The following is a 20,282-nucleotide window of genomic DNA, read 5'->3' as shown; positions in this document are numbered from 1 at the left end:
TTGTTCCAGTTTTGAATTTTGGCCCACTGTGTATTTGAGTTTGACACCCCTGCTGTAAGGTAATGAGCGAAAAGCCTAACAATTAGACAATGATCTGAAAAAGTGGAAAGAAAAAAAGAATTTAAACAGCTTCCAACAGAAGCAGGACCAGGAACGGGTGGCCTTGTGCTGTGACTAACTGAAGGGGGGGGGGGGGAGACCAGAGTCAAGCGCTCAAGTATTTCTTTAACCCCTGTCAGTTCTTCATATGTTGCTAGAAAATGGGAAACAAGAGGAGTAATTGACAGAAAATTGCAAGCATACATGGAAAAATAATATAAAGTTAAAGTAAATACTTGATATGACCACCTTTAATCACACAGCCTGAATTCTCTTAGGCTACGTTCACACTACAGGTCTTAATGCTCAATCCCGATTTTTTGATCAAATCTGATTTTTTTTGTCTGGTTGTTCACACTAGAAATAAAATGTGACAGCAAACGCGCTCTAATGTGAACGGTTCAAGGCCCTCAAAGCGGCCTGCATGCACAAAAGAAGACGTCACACACAAACGCGCTCTGTTTACGGAAGTAAAAATGGCGGCTACAGAGCTAGTAGTTGTTGTTGCAGCAGTCTATCAATTTCTGCACAGTCGTAACCAACAGAGTTCTGTCTCCACATACGCTAATCAAGTCCAAAACTTCAGTTTCTGTGCACTGATTCACGCCCGTCTCCAGTTTCCGCCGCCATGCTTTCTCGTTTGTGTTCTCCGGTGCTGATAATCGGCGTCTGTCTTGTGTCAGTGATGTAAAAGATGGATTTAATGAGACATGGCCATCAAATAGCAGTCGCTTTCTAAAAAATCAGATATGTATCAGATTCAGTACCACATACGAAAGTGACCCAGATTGGATTTGAAAATATCTGATTTGTTGTCACGGTTCGGGTCAGTGGCCGTGTGAGGAGTGGAAAGGAGGACTCAAATGCAGTACTTATTTAGACGTGAGGGCGATTTATTAACAATACCAAACATAAAGTGGAGATGGCAAAACAGAACTAAGGATGAACTAAACTGGGAGAAACTACACCAAGGAATAACAAACTTGAACATGAAGGGAGAACAGCAGGGAGAGCACGCAGGGGATTTCACAGAGTATCAACACAGACGACGCGACGAGGAACAGAGGCAAACACACACTATAAGTACACAGAGAGACACTGGGAAATCACACACAGGTGGGAGACACAGCTGGACCTGATTAACCTGACGAGACAGGGGAACACTAACACCAGGGACCAACAGAGGGAGCACAAACCCAAAACCCCGTATCTAATTCCCAAAACACAAACCATCCCAAAACAGCCTACGAATAATAATGAAATAAATAACAATAAAGAACACAAACACAAAGTCACTGAGTCATGGCCGCAGGACCATGACATTTGTGCTGTTTAAACTGTCATACCATGATCAGATATGAGTCGCATAGGGTCAAAAAAGTCGGATTTGATGCGCTTTCGCCTGCAGTGAGAACGTAGCCTATGGCAAGCTTTCTTGTAATTTCCAAACTGCTTCCTGTTTCTTATGATAAGTCACTGTTCATCTGCTGTAGATAATTTTTAGATCTGTCTCTTATCTTTTCATATTCCACTTGTTGAATTTCTCAGACTTCTTATGGACACACTGCACATCATGCAAAATCATGTCAGCTGAGGTTTCCCCAACCTTATAAACAGTACATTTGCATAGTGATGGAAACCAGCCCACTGAAGGAACAATGGGCTGGGAGGTCAGTTCCTTGATCATTAATATGCATACTGTAATGACCATTGATCAACAACCACTGACCAAAGGTCACTGATCAATGACCATGAGTACCATTCACAGCAGCGCCGTGCAGAGAGGTTAAAGGGGCGGGTGCTCAAAGTTAAAAAGGGGCACATTGAACCAGGCTGAATAACAACAACACACAGTCAAAGGAGCTTGCAAAGAAAAGCGTCTGGACTTCTTTAAGTTACTTGAAGACGTTTCACCTCTCATCCGAGAAGCTTCTTCAGTTCTAAGGTCAAATGGTCAAATTTATATCTGGGACTCTCCACCATTTGACCTTAGAACTGAAGAAGCTTCTCGGATGGGAGGTGAAACGTCTTCAAGGTGACAGCGCTTGGAACCATAAGGCAACAAAAACTGTCAGAAATAATTTAGGCTCTGCCTGTGAATTACTCTTTGCTTCTCTTCTTCCTTCCATCCCATCATTTCATATATCACTCTCCACTTGCTGTCTATGTGAGAAAAGGCACAACTTGTTATTGCAATAAACTATAATCTAATTATCCACACCTAACAACTCCAGCACTTAATCTATAATAAAATGATGACAGAAAAATGTTATAGCCCTGCCTTTAGTAGCCTCACACAGCTCCTGCTGTTTCCTCCTCATGTCCTTACCAGCCATGTCTGCACAATGTTATATCATGAGTAATATTTTTTTTAAAAATCCAGCTAAAAAAACTCACACATGCACACACACACAGTGACACTTTAGACCTTCTTCAGAATACTGTATATACTATGGGCATCATGGAGCTGATCCAGAATCCTTACATTATTATTTAACTAGAGCTACAATAATAAAGCAATGAGGAGGGGGAAGTAATAAATATGAAATAATGTCATGATGATGATTCCATTTGTTTCACTATCCACTCTGTGCAGGGCAAAGCTTATTACATGTTTAAACTGTAGAGATACAATCATTTTACTGCTGTAAAATCCAAATTTTGTCCTATTTAAAATATAAATCTAATATAATCTGCTTCTTAATGTATGTTCTTTAAAATACAGCGTGTGTTTTTAATATTATAATTATAATAATGCATAATTATGTGGACATCGTTTTTTAGTGAAATATAATCCCTCCAGAAAGGCAGGAAAAGCCCGGAAACTTGCTTTAAAACTAATATGTTTCTAAATACTTTAAAACTAAACATGTTCCCTAAAACGGTGACAGAGCTACAGACCCATGACAGCCAGGTAGCCAGCAGCTATGACCAGCACTACCTGTGCAGTTAATAAAAGGACAGGTAATGTTTGTCGCGCTGTTGCACACACAGCACGCTCGTTTGTTTCAGTTCGTCAGTTGCAACAAGACAGCTTACCAACGTGTACGTAATAAGCTAATACTCCTGGGTGCTACAACTACAATGTGCGCTGTACACCTACTTACTGGTTGTGTCGCATCAGTCTGTGTCTCTGAGTTAACTTGTGTTTCTCCTACAGCTCCGGACCGCTAAAAATGCGCGTGCTCTTTGTGAGCTCGTTAAATGTGATCATGTGACTGATGCAAGCCAGATCCTTTTATTTAGCAAAACTGCGATTAATAGTTAAATATTATTGTTGAGGGGCACAGACAGGACTCCGCACGCCCACACACATAAAAAAATTAATTAATTAATTAATTAATTAAAAAAATTTAAAAGTTGCCTCAACAAAAGGGCACTTTGGGCACCCATCAGGAAAGGGGCGGGTGCTCAAGCCCCTCTAGCCCTAGCCCCCCCCCCTCTGCACGTGCCTGATTCACAGAGAGTTGGGGAATCAAACCTTAAATACTGATCCGTATGCATAGGTTTATGGTACAAGTCAAATTTTAACTGTCCCCCATTATAAGATTTGGGGAAACCTGCAGTCAGCTGAGACTGAAGAAGTCACCTGGATGAGTGACGAAACATTTCTCCCACTGAAAACGCTACGTCCAGATGAACAGAATCAACTTTTGGTATTTTTTTAAGTATCATGATGTTTTCTTTTTCATAGATTCAACGGAAAGAAATGGGAACAAACTATGCTTTTTGTAACAGGCTGGTTGCAAAAAAGAGCTGTAAGATACAATTTAAAACTTATCTTAGAGGACTGTAATGTGCAGAACCAACTGTTACACTCACCCCTGACACTGAGTGAAACTGATTTCTGAAGCAAGATTTTTCTGTCCTTGTTGTAGACAGTACAGGTGTAGACTCCCCTGTCAGCAAGCTGGAGGTCTTTCAGGGTCAGACTGAGGTCTTTAGTTCGCAGTGGCTCCATGTTCATCTCTGTGCGACCTCTGTAAAACTGGTCTTGATCGTCTCTGGTTTTGGTCGCTCGGATACATGTAGACCATCATCTGTTTGGAGTCAGAGCGTCTCCACTCCACTGTGACATCCTGAGGAAGGTCATCTGTGGCTGTAAAGGAAAGCTTCACGTTCTTCTCCCAATCTGCTACCTCCACCATCTCCACCTGTCTATCTGAGAACATAAAGTGTACAGACAAACAGATGTCAGTGAGTTTGATCCTTCATCGTCATTGAATTTGCAGTAAAACCGACAAGGGCCCAAATACACAGCAGAAAATGGATGCTAATGATAGCTGGTTTATCACTAACTAAAGCAGTTAGTGGTAGTATAGAGAGTATATAGTGGTTATCCCTCCATTCTCTTCCATGTCTGCTTCTATGTGGGGGCTAAGACATAAAAACAGAAAACCATTCACACTCACCTATGGGCAATTTATAATTGCCAGTAAACCGAACCCCACATACTGCAAGCCAGCATTCCCAGAAAGAACCCAAGCAAACAATTGAACTCAGGACCTTCTTGCTGTGAGGTACAGTGCTAATCCCTGTGCCACCTTGCCACCACCATACATAATGTTTAGTTCAAGTTATTAGGTCCTTAACAAAGTCCTTGTATTAGAAAGAAAACATATATTTTTACTTCAAAACGCATGTTGCTAAAAAAATAGTTTTATATACATCTAAATAGATATTCCATTAAAATGAAGAACAGGCATTAATTATACAGTATTAATATTAATGAGAAGTATATCACATTTTAACTGTGATTTTCTTTCAAAATTAAACACTTTCCATACACACTCTTGTAAAGAGTGTAGGCTACAGGCCATTTTTAATCATCTCATCTTGCCTAATAAAACAATGTAAAAATGAATAGTAAAATCCGTATTTATTATATAAAATAAAAATTATCTAGAGCTAAAGTTTTGAAAATTCTTCTGTTTCTGTCCAACTTCAAACAGGTTCTTTGACTTCTCAGCAGCTTGATTTGGATCCGATTCGATGGTTTGTGACCATAGAAAAACAGCTTTTCTGCTCACCTCTAACACTAAGCGTCACTACTTTCTGCCTCAGGAGTTTTTTACTCTTGCTATAGACGGTGCAGATGTAGACACCATGATCAGTAACTTGGAGGTTATTCAGTTTCAGACTCAAGTCTCCAGTTCTCAGAGGCTCTTCATTCATCTCAGTGCGACCTCTATAAACCTGGTCCTGTAAGAGATGCTGGTTTTGGCTGTTCTGATACACGAATATCGTCCTGTCTTTGTGTTTCCACTCCACTGTGACATCATCAGGCAAGCAAACAGTGGTTTTAAAGGGCAGCCAGACAGAGTTCTCCCATTCTGTCACTTCCACCATATCCACCTGAAGAGCTGATAGAAAAAGGAAATTATTGCAGTTCTTCAACCTTTATCTAAAAAATCATAGAAAAACAAGTATCTTCAAAGACATGCTTAACATCGTTGGTGTGTTTAATTTTACTGCCTTCTCTTATGCATCATACTTCCACAGGTACATCATCTAGACCAGCTGCCTTTACACTGTTCTTCTTATTCATAGCTGCCCTCAATTCCAGATTTACTACATCAGACCATCCTCTCATCTTTTTTAATTCACAAGCACATCAAAGCCCCATTTCATATTGGGGCTACACTGAGACCATAGAGCACAAAGTAAAGACCCCAATCAATCTTCAATCTTCCTCCACTATTCTCAGCAGGATAACGAGCTGGCCCCGTGTTCCATGACCAGGACAAAACTACATTGCTCCTCCTGGGAACCACTGGCTAAAGCCTAGCCACCAGGTGCTCTCCAGCAAACACTCAGCCCTAGCCTGGCTCCAGGCTGGATCCCCCTATCCTAGACAATGATACCAAGTCCCTTGATGCATTTTTAATCCTGGGGATTTTTCTGTTAAATAAAAAAGTACATCATTGTAACACCCAGGGAACCACATATTCCCTGCTGTCACAGAGTAGAGGAGTGACATCTTTTTTTAATTTTCTCCTCTCAGCTTTTTAAGATTTAGAGTTTTATAGTTTTCTCTCCAGCAGACAAAAACAAGCACACCATTATTAATCAGAATTTGTTGGTGATGAATGAAGGAGCTGCAGCTCTGCTCTTTGTAAACCATAAACGTTAAAATACACAGTAACACACTTACTTACCTTCACCCCTCTTCTTCCTCTGATTTCTGCGGAACTTGAAGAAACCAAAGACAGCAGCAATAAGGAGAATCAAACTTATCAGGACACCTAAGATAACCTTTAGGTTTAAATCTCCTGGTGGAGGTTCTGAAATCAACACAAACATCAAAAGCCTGAACGTCACGCAACATAATTTTATAAATTCACTTGAATCTGAAGTCTACCTATAGCACTGACCTTTGACCATCAGTTCTACTTCAGTGCGCTTCTCATCTTGTCCATATTTGCGGACGATACAGCTGTAGTTTCCACTGTCGGAGACTGTGGGATTCCTAAGAGTGAGGCTGAGGTCTCCAGTCTGCAGGGCTTTGTCACTCATTATCGTTCGACCGAAGTAACGCTGGTTTTGATCTTTCAGATCATCTCCGGTCTGCAGACACATGTGGACTGTTGGGATCTTGAACTCATCACGGTCCCAGACCACTGCTGTGGAGCTTCTGGAAACATTAGCTGGTACCTGACAGGGCAGCAGGACAGAATCCACCCCCACAAATACCTCCACTCCTGATGCATGAGATGAAACTGACAAGAGAAAGAGAGGATGTGGTCAGTGCCAGTTAATCTGAAACACCGATGTTCCAGATTAACTAGCATCGCAGATCAAGTGGCATTGTTGAACAGATGTGTGGCAGACTTGCTTTGAAGGAGCCGCTACCGACAAACCAGCAAATAAACACCAAATCTTTCATCTGTGACCTTTGTGAGGTTACATCAAACACACTCTGTCAGTCTTGTTGCTGTTTACCAACAAAATGTTTAAAAATGTCGCGAGTTTACCTGGTGACATTCTCATTTACGAGGCTATTGCAAAAAACAGAAAACAATTAACACCACGCCAATGTTGTTCACAGGACAGACAGAGTAAACGATCGGAAGAATCTTGTCTTCGTTATCGTTCCCCTCGTACTTTTATTACCCCGATTTCAGCACTTTCGCTTCACAACTAAAGTGTGTAGTTTACTTTGTGTGTACTCAGTGGTGTGTCCAGCGGGGTGGCCACACCCCCAGCCAGACTGGCCACCCCAGGTGCCACCCCCGAAGCTAAAACAATAAAATTCAATCAACTATCAAATGTACGATTATGTTTTCTCAGTGAAGCTCATATATTCGAGTGTAACTGAATGCAGGATCGGCTTCTGAGGATCACGTTAGCAAAGGAAGGAGAAAGACAGACAGAAAACAATTCTTCGGTGAAATAAAATGAGGACAGAATAAATGTCCCGGTAAGTAATATTAAGTTTGTTGAGTTTAGTAAACTTCGGTGAAATTAGAATACCAAGGAAAAAATAACACTTAAAGAATTATTGCAGCCCTCGAATATTTCAGAAAGTAGGTTACTGGGGGGAGCTAGCATAAGAGTTATGAGTTATAAGATATAATCCCAGTCGTAACATTGCTGTATGGAGCTGCAGATTTGGTTGCAGGTTAACATAGCTGGACTGGCCATCGGGCATACCGCTGATGACTTTTTTTTTTGTAACGCATGAACAGGTGGTGGATTGGCCAGATGCTGGCCAATGTGTGAAAATAAGTCAGTTGTTTGGTGGTGGCTATGGCGGGGCTTCCACAGAGGCCAGCAGGTGGATGAGGGAAGGGGAGGCAGGAGGAGAGCCCCGAGGCAGCCGCCGGTCCGAGTGTCAGGTGAACTGAACTTCAGGTAAGAAGTTATGACCTGCAGTCTATCTGGGTCAGATATAAACCAAGTTTAGGTGGAGTTTATTTTCGTTGTGCTGACTTTTTACCGTCAGTTACAATAACTCCTACTGCGTGAGCTAGCATGATGGAGTTTTTATACAGCTGTTCGGTTGCTATGATGTTACTGATAGTGAACTTTATTCATAAGGTTAGTTAGTAGAGTTGCCAACGGCTCCTTAAAAAATGGAATGGTCCCTCATTCAGAGAAAATATTACACGTTTCGTATTGAGCTGAGAAGAGACGCAGTTTGTCCCGAACTTCAGCTAGAATGGAAAAAGACACAAAGCTGGAGTTATTCTGTCGTTACGCTGCACAGCTGCCTCTTCTTCTGTCAGTCTCTCCCCCTCCTTCTCCTGTTTCTACTTCAATCATGAAACTGGATTGAAACCAGGATCCTTTTCTAAGCAACTGACAGCTGGTAACTGTGCAGGGGCGGGTCTAGCAAAGTGTTGCCAGGGGGCAGGTAGGGCACTAACAGGGAGAGGGGGGCACAAAGAAATACTTTTCTTTCTTACTCTCATTTAAAATGTCACACTTTTATTAAATAATTATCTAAATCTTACAACCAAAGTTTTTATCTGACGTAAAGTGTATAGAAATCATACATATACCAACAAGACTGTACATCACTGTCACAGCAGCATTTGTTTTCATTCAAAGTCTTTATGGCTTTAATACCTGGTGGGCCGGTCTGTAGTCAAAATGCCCGATTTTCTGTCCCAGTCCAGCCCTGCAGGTTAATACTGGCAGTGTCACTGTGCCAGCTGACTGTATTTCATCATCAGCCAGTGTTGTTCTTTATCAATGTTACCAAAGTTTACCCTAAGGCAGCATAGAAAGTATTTACTTGCTTTCAGGTTTTATTCAAATGTTAGTCTTTTCAGTTGTTTCCCCACTTTTTCCCTGTTTCAAAATCAAACACCAGTTTGTAAGAAGATTATCTTCTTTTTTTTTTTTTTTAAACAGGCATTGGTTTTGCATTGGCATTGGCTAATTTGCCAATTGTATGTTAAAAATGTTTTTGCCCAAAACACATGTGCACTACATGTCAGTAAAAATACTATGCAAATATTGCTGTCCTTGAATGCTGAGTAAACACTGACAGATTGTATCTCTTGTACTTTATCAACGCAGTATCTAAAAACTTTGCACCGTAGTGGTTAAAATCTCATTCTAATAAGAGTTAAAAGCGCATTCGGTTATTAGGTTCACAGGATTATTGAATTATGGTTAACGGTTGGTAGACTTTTAGAATTTAATTTAATTTTTTTTTTTTAACATTACATCTGCCACCCTTCTCCAAATCTGTGCCCCTACCTGCCCCTCCCCCCCCCAACAAACATTTTCTAGACACGCCACTGTGTGTACTCAAATGGAGTTTGCTGTAGCCTCGTACATATCACCAGGTAAACTCACGGCATTTTTATACATTTTACAAGTAAACAGCAACAAGACTGACAGAGTGTGTTTGACGTAACCTCACAAAGGTCACAGATGAAAGATTTGGTGTTTATTTGCTGGTTTGTCGGTAGCAGCTCCTTCAAAGCAAGTTTGCCACACATCTGTTCAACAACGCCAGTTAATCTGGAACACCGCCCTGCCCTTTTCCTCCCTGTACAGCAAGCAGGAGGCGCACCCCGCAAACGGAGGGCGCCTTTACTACCCTCAAATGGGCGATAGAAAACCGATCGGTGCCCAAGCCGTCCCCAAAATGTGCTGGCATGACGTAGCATCAGTATGAGACACTTTTTTGCCAAAGCCATGATGCCGCCCATATCAAAAACTGCTACTCCCAATGATTAACATGCTTTTAAACGGTTAAGACTTGTAACAAGTTTTCTTAAACACGCAAACACACAGAGGAACAGAGCGGGTTCTTACCGAGTCCGAGGAGCAAGAACGTCAGCAACATCTTCGTCCTCATAAAAAGCTGAGCCGCTCTGGACTCACACGCAAAGACTGACCCGTGAACGAACGAACTCCAGTTTTCACCCCTGCATTCACAACACAAACATTAGACTTGAAAAGAACTGCGAATTCTGGACCGTCAGAATAAAAGCTCGTTTGACCACAAACTGTATGTCTTCATACAGTTTGGACTGAATGGGGCTGAGGCACGGGCACAGTCTCTGACGTCCGCATTCTTTCCTCACTACCGCACAGGTAGAGACCTATAGGTAAAGACATTACGAAACACTCGTCCGGACACCCAGTTCACTAGTTTTCACTGAATTTTTGATGCTACCGCTTCTAATTATTACTAGGGAAATAAGACCCTGTCATTATTATTATTATTATTATTATTATACTGTGGATAAAGACCATCACATACTCTGCAGTCATGCAGGGGCGGATATATATGTATATATAAAGCCATGCTTTGTTTTAAATACTGTCGTCACTGGTTTTTTCAAGCGTTTTCTAAGGACATCGCGAAAACAGTAAAGAAGGGGGAAATAAAGCCACCTGTTTCCTATCGGTGGTGTACCATGTCAACCAATTAATCATAGATTGCATAGTTAGTGTGTTGTGTAGTCATTTTGTTTTGTGTGTCAGTGAGGGCACTGATGAATGTCATAAAGGCACATTTGCAATGCAAACACTGTCACTAAGTAGAAAACCAGCGGAGTGATACACCTCCTGTTGTCAGGCCTGCAGGTCTATCCCTGTGCTGTTCTCCTCTGTCTTGTGGTGGACTAATAATTTTTTTTACTGGGGCACATCATTTGTGGGACATCTTATTGTGACAGCTGACTGTTCTCTTATGTTAGTTTTATTAATATTTTTAAATGGTTGTACAAAATTTAAAAATCGGCAGGTGTATTGGCTGCATTTTTAGATAAGTAGTTGAATATGCTTACAAAAGTTTTCAAAATGTTTTCAAGTGTACAATTTATATTTGCATTTCAAGTTATAAAAATAATTTCCTCAACATGTCTGTTGTTTGACAGTAAAAAAAAATACTAGGATTACTAGGAAGTTATTTGAGTGATTTCAGATCAGTAATATTAAAACAGCATGTCAATGAAAAAACAGCTAAATTCAGACAGTGAGGTTGAGCTGAAAAAAATGATACCAAGCAAGGCAGGAAAAAAACTAAAATGGCACAATTTGAAGGTGAAACACAAATGTAAAATCAAAAGGAGTCAAAAATGGCCAGTTATATTTCTGCATTATATTGCCTGAAACAAATTGGGCTAACTGCGCAGTGTTGCCCCTGAGGCAACGAATGAAAATTAACAGTTTTACTGTATAAATAAATTTAAAAAGTAGAACAATCAATCAAATATGCTTCTTAACATATTCATGCACATACAAGTATTTTTTAATACACATTTATTTCAATATAAACATGTAAAATAGTGATCTTTATCTTGCCTCCTAATGGAGATGTCTCTCATGTAGTGCAGCTTGCAGAAAGGGGTCCCCCCCCCCCCCCCCCAAAAAAAAAAAATGAAAGTCACACCACCTTCAACTCATCATTTTATTGGAAAGAGTGTCTGGTAGCATTATCTGAAAAAAAAAGTGGTTTTTTTGAAGGGCCAGTGTAAGGCATGAAAATGTGGTTTGTTGCCTCAGGGCAACGCTATGCTGTAGAGGGTTAAAGATGCGGGTGAAATGGACTGTTACGATTGGTCATCACAGTCAACACAGCAGTCTTTCCTCTCTGTGTTTGACTTCATAAACTGATTTTATTGTGATCAGCATGAACGTTAACACAGCAAGAATTTTGCCGACTGATCATTACAGTCACAGGTTTCTGTCTGTGGCAATCTCATATTTTTATTTCCTTGTATTTGTGAGGATTTCTCAATAACACGTGGTGATCACAGTTATTAATAATCAGTTTGTAATACGTTTGTCTGCCTCACTGTTTCACAGGACGCTGTGTGGAGGCTGAAAAATGATGGCTCAAAAGACTTAAATGTTTCCTATTCAAATGATCCCTGTGTGAAGAAAATGGGTTTGCATTTTGTGAAAATAATATTTGTGATTGAATGTTTTATTGGGAATGTGAGCATCATTGAATTAAGTGATATCAGCTCCTTTGCAGAGCAGCAGAAGTGTCATTTATGGATGCAGGTGGTGTTACTGAGGAGCAAAGGTAATTGTGAGTCTATAAGTGACACAGCATGCAGTGCTGTTAAAAGGTATTTGCTACCACCTCGTCAAAACTGAGTAATAAAAATTCTTTTTTAAAAGATGGTTATTCTATTAAGGGAAAATGTTATCCAAACCTACCTGTGTGCAAAGGTTTGTACCTTGCAACTAGGCATGTCTTTTCCTCTCTTCTTTGAAGTATGGTTTGAATTGGGACACATTGGAGGTTTCCTAGCAGGAACGACGGTTTAAGGAAGGATGAAGCTTCTCAGCCTTAAATTCCACACTTTGACTTGGCCACTGGTTTTTCTGAGCCATTCGGAGGTGGACTTGCTGCTGTGTTTCCTGCTTTCTGAGTGCTTTGACCTTCAGACCTGATGGTCAGACATTGTCCTTGTGGATTTTCTGATGCAGAGCAAGTCTCCCTTGTCCAACCAGTGAGTGCAGAGTGGAAGTCTGAGTCACCCACGAGGAACACAGACGTGTTTAAACAGCCAGGCTGGTGGACTTAAAGGTTCAGTGGAGCTAACCTCCTGACAGATGAACAAAGATTGTCTCCACACTGTGATCATGAAGGAGATGTAATCAATATTTGTGCTGGACTCATCCCTTTGCAGGTTTCTACAAACAAACCAGTGTAGTTTCAGTGCTCCATTAATTTTTCCACAACAAAGTCGAACACAGACAAGTGTCGGAGGATGCACTCTGAATCTATGACCAAGCAGGAGAAAGTCGCTGGGTGAGAGTGGGCAGACGGTTGTGACTGAACTGTTTTAGGTACTGCAGCTGATTATCTGGCACAAACAAGGAGACGAGGCCTGAGCTCTACAACCTCAATGTTGGCTGACGACCTGGTGATGATGATGGTGGAGGACGGGCGTGAACAGGTGTGACTGCTGCATCAGGACATACAAAAAGTCTTTGAGAGTTTTTAAAGATTACTTCAGCCACAGTTACTAAAACAGAGCTCTGAGAAAACCATGTGTCTGTATTTTGTTAATGTTTACCTGAGAAAACCAAACACGGTCTGACATTAATGACCAACAGAGGCTGCTGATATTTTTTCAAATTTTGGTTTTGGTGTTAAAAACCTGCCAGCCTGTGAGTGTATCACTGTCACAGAATGGTGACCTATTCAGGTGCACCTCTGCTGTCATAGCCCTCCCCTGTGCTCGCATCACCAAACAAACAAGGAAGTCATATTTAGATGTTAGAATGTAACTTCCTGTTTCTGCTTGTTGGACAGTCCACAGTGTTTCCTTTTTAGATAGCAAAATATAAACAAGTCCTTTTATAACTGGGGGGGGGGGATGTTCATATTCAAATACTGAGTACACAGAGAGAGAGTGTTAGTACAGATGGTTATTTACTGCACAGCTGTCTGCATGAACACCAGAGAAGAACCAGATGTAAATTTCAAAACAGATGTACTGTGTGAGTACATGTACCCATGTACTCACACATTTCAGTTCATCTGCTAAAACGGTGTGGGCAGTAATGTAATAATACAATATTTAATAATTTTATAATCTAATTAATAATCTGTGTTATATCATATACTTTTAACCTCCTAAGACCTGAACTCTTCCACAGCATGCATTTTTAATTTCTCTTTGATATATGGGCATATTGGGGCCCGGTGAATGTAAAACCATAAAAAACAATATTATGGTCAGGGTCCAGGAGAGATCCTCAGTGATGTTGACTCCAAGGACTTTGTAGCTGTTGACCCTTTCGACCTTGACACTCTTTATGTGGATGGGCTGGTGTTCTCTGACTGGTCGTTTCCGGTAGTCCACTATCATCTCTCTAGTTTTGCTGATTTTGAGAGTCAGGTTATTTTCCAGACTGAATGTTTAGGATCATTATCCTCCTGCATTCACTAAAACTGAAAGACTGTTTGCTAACTTCAGTGAGAACTCTGACGTTTCTAAAGTGAAATTTATTTATATAAAAGAAAGGGTTAACCAGCGTAAAAGTTGAGGTGAGTGGTAAATAAAAGGGTTAAACACACAGTGTCGCTCTCAATCCGCTCCTCTTCCTGGAGTGAAGCACAGCCTGATAACCCTCCCTTTTCTTCCTGCTCTTAAACACAGCACCTCCTCTCTGTCAATGTGTTTCCTCATTCCCTTCCCTTCGGATCTGCCCATTGAACATGTGTAACGGAGTTAAAAATACATATGAAAAACATGCACTTACCTGTTCTTAATTATCATTTTAAGTGTGAATTTTATCTTCTTCTTTTTTTATTGTATTTTATTTTGAAAACCCAGAAACCGGATCTCACTCTAACGTTTAGAAGCTGCTAAGGCTTCCGCTCCTGTGAGGGTAAGTTCTGTAATGAAAGGCTCTGGCATTTTTATGGTTTCTGGTGTGAATGTTGTTACATAAGTTGTACATGTCGATGTATATAGGTTCATATTGATGTTAGAAAGTTTCTGTGTAACTGAAACACAGGCGGGTTGCTGTTAAATAGTGTTTCTGCCGTATTTATGCTCTTTGGCAGTAAGTCTTTGTCAGCCCCTAGTGGTTGCTGCGCACAGCAGGAAATGTGTTTGGATTTACTGTTTTTCTGTGCTTTTTGTGATGTTGCTTTACATTGTAGGAGCTACAATTGCCGGTACCATCAGAAGACACCTGTTGAGTGTGTTTTATGTCTTCTGCAGGTACGTGAGCTTGTTAACAGCCATTTTGTCTGTAAAGCACAAGCAAGTGAAGATGAATGCGCTATTGTTAATTTGTCCACTAGAGGGAAATGTTTAGTCAGTGATACTTATGTTATCCTGTTATTTTGTTTCATACGATTGTGAAATGTATTTTATTAGTCATAAGAAATTATTATTTTCCACCTTTTCTTTGTTAAAAAGTTAATTGTAAGTCTGTTAAGACAGTGCGCGTTTGCACTGTGAGGGAGCTACAATTGCTGGTACCATCAGAAGACACCTGTTGAGTGTGTTTTATGTCTTCTGCAGGAATAAACTGTGAAAAGCCAACCTTCCTGAGCGTCTGTGATTTATGAAGAGCTGGAAGTGTCACACATGGGTGTAACCAACATGTGGTGACCTGTAAGAGCTGACAGGCTCCGTTCACTGCAGAAACACATGTTGTTGAGATCAGAGTTCAGACTAGTTTCAGTTATAAGAAAGAGAAACTGACACTGAGAGGAGAAATGGCACAGAAAGGAGTTCAGCTGGACCAAGAAACCTTCTCTTGTTCCATCTGTTTGGATCTACTGAAGGATCCGGTGGCTATTCCCTGTGGACACAGCTACTGCATGAACTGTATTAAAATGCACTTTGATGAAGAGGAACGGAAGGGAATCCACAGCTGCCCTCAGTGCAGACAGACTTTCACACCGAGGCCTGTCCTGGAGAAAAACACCATGTTAGCAGCTTTAGTGGAGCAGCTGAAGACGACTGGACTCCAAGCTGCTCCAGCTGATCTCTGCTATGCTGGACCTGAAGATGTGGCCTGTGATGTCTGCACTGGGAGGAAGCTGAAAGCCATCAAGTCCTGTTTATCTTGTCCAGCCTCTTACTGTGAGAAACACCTCCAACCTCACTATGATGCAGCTCCATTAAAGAAACACAAGCTGGTGGCCCCCTCAAAGAAGCTCCAGGAGAACATCTGCTCTCGTCATATTGAGGTGATGAGGATTTTCTGTCATACTGATCAGCAGAGTATCTGTTATCTCTGCACAATGGATGAACATAAAGGCCATGAAACAGTCCCAGCTGCAGCAGAAAGGACTGAGAAGCAGAAGGAGCTCGAGGTGAGACGAGTAAACATCCAGCAGAGAATCCAGGACAGAGAGAAAGATGTGAAGCTGCTTCAACAGGAGGTGGAGGCCATCAATGGCTCTGCTGATCAAACAGTGGAGCACAGTGAGAAGATGTTTACTGAGCTGATCCATCTCATCCAGAAAAGAAGCTCTGATGTGAAGCAGCAGGTCAGATCCCAGCAGGAAACTGAAGTGAGTCGAGTCAAAGAGCTTCAGGAGAAGCTGGAGCAGGAGATCACTGAGCTGAAGAGGAAAGATGCTGAGCTGAAGCAGCTCTCACACACAGAGGATCACAACCAGTTTCTACACAACTACCCCTCACTGTCAGCACTCAGTGAGTCTACAGACTCATCCAGCATCAATATCCGTCCTCTGAGCTACTTTGAGGATGTGACAGCAGCTGTGTCAGAGGTCAGAGATAAACTACAGGACATTCTGAGAGAGGAATGGACAAACATCTCACTGACAGTCACTGAAGTGGATGTTTTACTGTCACAAGCAGAGCCAAAGACCAGAGCTGGATTCTTAAAATATTCACGTGAAATCACACTGGATCCAAACACAGCAAACACACAGCTGTTATTATATGGGGGGAACAGAAAAGCAACAAGAATGGAACAACAACAGTCTTATTCTGCTCATCCAGACAGATTCACTGCATGGTGTCAGGTCCTGAGTAGAGAGAATCTGACTGGACGTTGCTACTGGGAGGTGGAGTGGAGAGGTAGAGCAGTTTGTGTAGCAGTCACATACAAGAATATCAGTAGAGCAGGGAGTTCAGATGAATGTGGATTTGGATGGAATGACAAATCCTGGGCATTACGTTGTGACACAAACAGTAACAAATTCTTTCACAACAAAGTACAAACCATCCTTTCAGGTCCTCGGTCCGCCACAATAGGAGTGTACCTGGATCACAGAGCAGGTATTTTGTCCTTCTACAGCATCTCTGAAACCATGACTCTCCTCCACAGAGTCCAGACCACATTCAATCAGCCGCTCTATGCTGGAGTTTTTCTTGGACTTGGAGACACTGGAGAGTTGATTAAAGTCAAATAGAAAGAGAAGACAGGTTTATGTTGATCCCTGACCATTATATGTACTTGTGTAGTTTTTAAATGAAGCGTTACATTTTAGAAGTTTAGAAATTCAGTGCTACATTGATTAGGGATGGGTATCGTTTAGGTTTCATCCCATACCACTGCTTTTGAAATGGTGCCGGTGCTTAAAGAATTGAGAACACAAACTTTGTCCAAAAACCTCTTATGTTTTTATTTTTAGCAGTCTCTTTTTTTCTGCAAAATGATAACCAATTTAGCCTTTTCTGTTGATACAACATACCTCCTTTGGTTGGAACTGGTGCTTAAACAATGGAAAACACAAACTTTGTCCAAAAATCTCTCATGTTTAGCTGTTTGTTTGTTTTTTTGTAAAAAAAAATAACAATGTTAGCCTTTTCTGCAGCTATATTGGATATATGGTATCACTCTATCAAACAAAATGACAGCTGCATGTAACTATGACAGTGTTTGCTAGTTCAGCCTACTCAACGTCAATTACACACGAACAACATTAAGCTACTCACGCAGAGAAGAACGGCTGCTGCTGCATCATCATCCTCATCATTTCTTCTACACTGGCAGGGCTAGGGGCCAGGACTCTCCTCTTCGGGTTTTTGGGGGATATTGCTAACTCCGGGTCCGATAACAGGCACCACACCCGCAGTAGATGTGCTCGGTCTTGCAGCAAGTTATCAAATACAGTGCGTTTCTCTGCTTTGTGGGTGTGGTGCTTTTCTCCACCTCCTCCTCTCTTGCTCCACCCCTCTGTCTCTCGCTCTTTCTCTTCTTTCTGCCCAGGACACAGCTGCTGCTCATTGGACCACCTGAGCCCAGTCAGCAATCACCTCTCTGAGATCATATAAGCTGGGGATGAGCTGTGAACAGTGTGGGGTGTTCTCTGGTGTCTCTGTGTTGTGTGTGGTTAGCCTGCTTAGCCTGCTTGAAGTGTGGAGTTGTGGAGTTGTGGAAACAGCATAGCTGCTTTACGTGAGTAGTGTGGGCTTGTGGGCCTTGGCAGCAGTAAGCCAGCTGCTGTTAGTGACAGGGTGAGCTTGTGGGCCCCTGGAAGTGCCTCCTCATGGTGTGGAGATTTTGTTTGGTTGTTGTGTTCTTTGTTGTTGCAACCTTTTTTCTCTTTTTCCAAGTGTTATTGGTAAAACGGCGTTGCCGGCTCTTTATGTTAAGATGATCTACAATAAAGACTGTTTTATTTACTAAAAACACTGGTCTGTTTTCCTTTCATTCTGTTCTGGACTCATTTGTTACTGGTCCCCTCACTCGCATGCCTAGACCCTTTCGGGGGGAACGTAACATTATGACATCTCAAGTAAAAAAACAAACAAACACCAAAATAAAGCACTGAAATGTGAGCTTCTTTTCAGTCCGGTTACTACCGTTTATACCAGAACCGGTGCTATAATGGCACCAGATTCCGGCTCAGATAGCAAGGAGACATTGAACTGATGTTGATTTTTCATCTGATCCATCAGAATCATTAGGATTGAAATTTCAATGCAAAATCAATTTTGAAACAACATTAAAATACTGATGAAACCTGACATTGACATAACATTGATTCACTGTTGTTCACTCGTTGATTGTTAATCTATTTATAGTTGACAATGTGACAACAATCACGTTGAAATTAAAGCTGCTACCACATGGACTATTTCATAGCACAGTGGTACATCCCATCAGGCAGTGGGAAATTCCATTTAAGCTCAGCAGAGTTGACCGGACATTTTATCATAACACCAGAGACGACAGTCGGAGCGCCTGCACGGCACTCTAGGCTGTATCAGGTAATGTAAGAATTTAGTTATACGTTATTTGACGGTCGACATATGTATAATCTTACTAGTGATGGGTAGATGAGACCTCGTGAAGCGGTTCAGCACATTCCCCAAACTGTATCGACACAGTGTTGCTCTTTTGCTCCAAACTGACTCCTGCTGGACCTTAAATATCATTGCAGGCAACTTACTTGAGACTCACAACAGACACTGATTCAAATACCTAGTCATACTTGTACACACTGTAAGGTATTGTACTTTCCATGGAATCATTTTATATCTTTGGCATTTCCAATATTGTAGACGTCTTTAAAATTTATTGTGAATGACATTAAGTGAAAATGAAAGTATTGTGAATGTAATATTACCCATTTAAATGTAATTGACTCAGAGTTTATTATAAATTTCTATTCAGAAAAATACATTTATCCAATGTTTTTGCATTCAGTCTAATGTGCTTTTTTGACACATCAACATTATTGTACACTTAAAGGAGTTTCACACTGTGCATCCTCACTTCACTGTTGTCTCACTACCCTTTGTTCATCTTTAATCATCCCCACAATCTAAGCTCTCACATGCAAATGGCAACAACAATGATACAGAGGACAGGCCTTCTCCAGAGTGTCAAAGTACTTTGCATGGCAAAATGAAACAGGATTAGGTGGTCATTCCCAGTCACGGTCATGGTTTCTGGTGTCTGTGCCATCTACAGAGTCATAATTCCAACGCTGATCTCCCTCTGCGCTGTCACTTTTGGAGCTTGGCACGCTCTCTTCATCCCTCGATATCTGTTCCAACGCGGCTGTAGATTAGGAGCAGAGCAAGTTGTACACTCCTGTAGTCTTCCTCAAAGTAGAAACTCTTTCACTTTATTTTAAGATTTTGCTGTTCAAAATCTCCTCATGACAATCTCTTGGAAGCCCAGTGGTGAAAGGTCATGGCCAAATTAATTTTTATAGCACATTTCAAACAGCCGATGCTGCACAAACTGCTTAACAATATAAAAATGGCATTAAAAAGCAACAATGTAATACAATAATAACAAGATAAAACAATAATAGGACAATAAAATAATTAAAACAATAACTAGAACTAATTCAAATAAGACCAACATGCTTGGGTCATAGTGTGTTAAAAGCCAGGGCATAAAAATGTGTCTTTAGTAGTGATTTAAAATGCTCAAGTGTTTGTGCAGATCTAATATTTAAGGGGAGACTATTCCAAAGTCTGGGACCTGCCACAGAGAAAGATCTATCACCACGACATTTGAGATTTGATTTTTGAGACATTTGAGACATTTGAGATAAGTCCGTGGGATGGAAAGCATTAATTTTGAGCTAGACCTCATGGTTTTTCCTGGAGCATAGGCAGAGAGGAGCTCAGATGGGTAAGGAGGGGCTCGGGCATTAAGTGACTTAAAAACAAAAAGTAAAAGTTTAAATTGGATCCTGTAGGAGACAGGAAGCCAGTTTAGAGAAGCTAAAAGTGGGGTTATATGCTCTCTCCGTTTGGTACCAGTTAGCAGGCGAGCAGCTGCATTTTGAACCATCT

At 41.2% G+C, this 20,282-nt stretch overlaps 1 protein-coding gene across 1 annotated transcript; it reads left to right on the top strand.

Moving 5' to 3' along the window:
* Positions 1-14,898: 14,898 nt before the first annotated feature.
* On the top strand, positions 14,899-16,554 carry LOC120740811 (E3 ubiquitin/ISG15 ligase TRIM25-like). Its single transcript, XM_040043288.1, has 2 exons — positions 14,899-15,854; positions 16,544-16,554. The coding sequence occupies exons 1-2, from the start codon at positions 15,263-15,265 to the stop codon at positions 16,552-16,554; spliced, it is 603 nt and encodes a 200-aa protein (XP_039899222.1). The 5' UTR covers positions 14,899-15,262.
* The last annotated feature ends 3,728 nt before the right edge of the window (positions 16,555-20,282 follow it).

This window comes from Simochromis diagramma, unplaced genomic scaffold (genome assembly GCF_900408965.1).
Source record: "Simochromis diagramma unplaced genomic scaffold, fSimDia1.1 OVJJ01000768.1, whole genome shotgun sequence".
NCBI classification, from domain to species: domain Eukaryota; kingdom Metazoa; phylum Chordata; class Actinopteri; order Cichliformes; family Cichlidae; genus Simochromis; species Simochromis diagramma.
The sequence above is the reverse complement of the archived record's forward strand: the minus strand, read 5'-3'. Positions and strand labels throughout refer to the sequence as shown.

What these genes read in the sequence shown, in the direction of transcription:
- LOC120740811 (XM_040043288.1), top strand. Translation starts at nt 15,263, where the DNA reads ATGGCACAGAAAGGAGTTCAGCTGGACCAAGAAACCTTCTCTTGTTCC.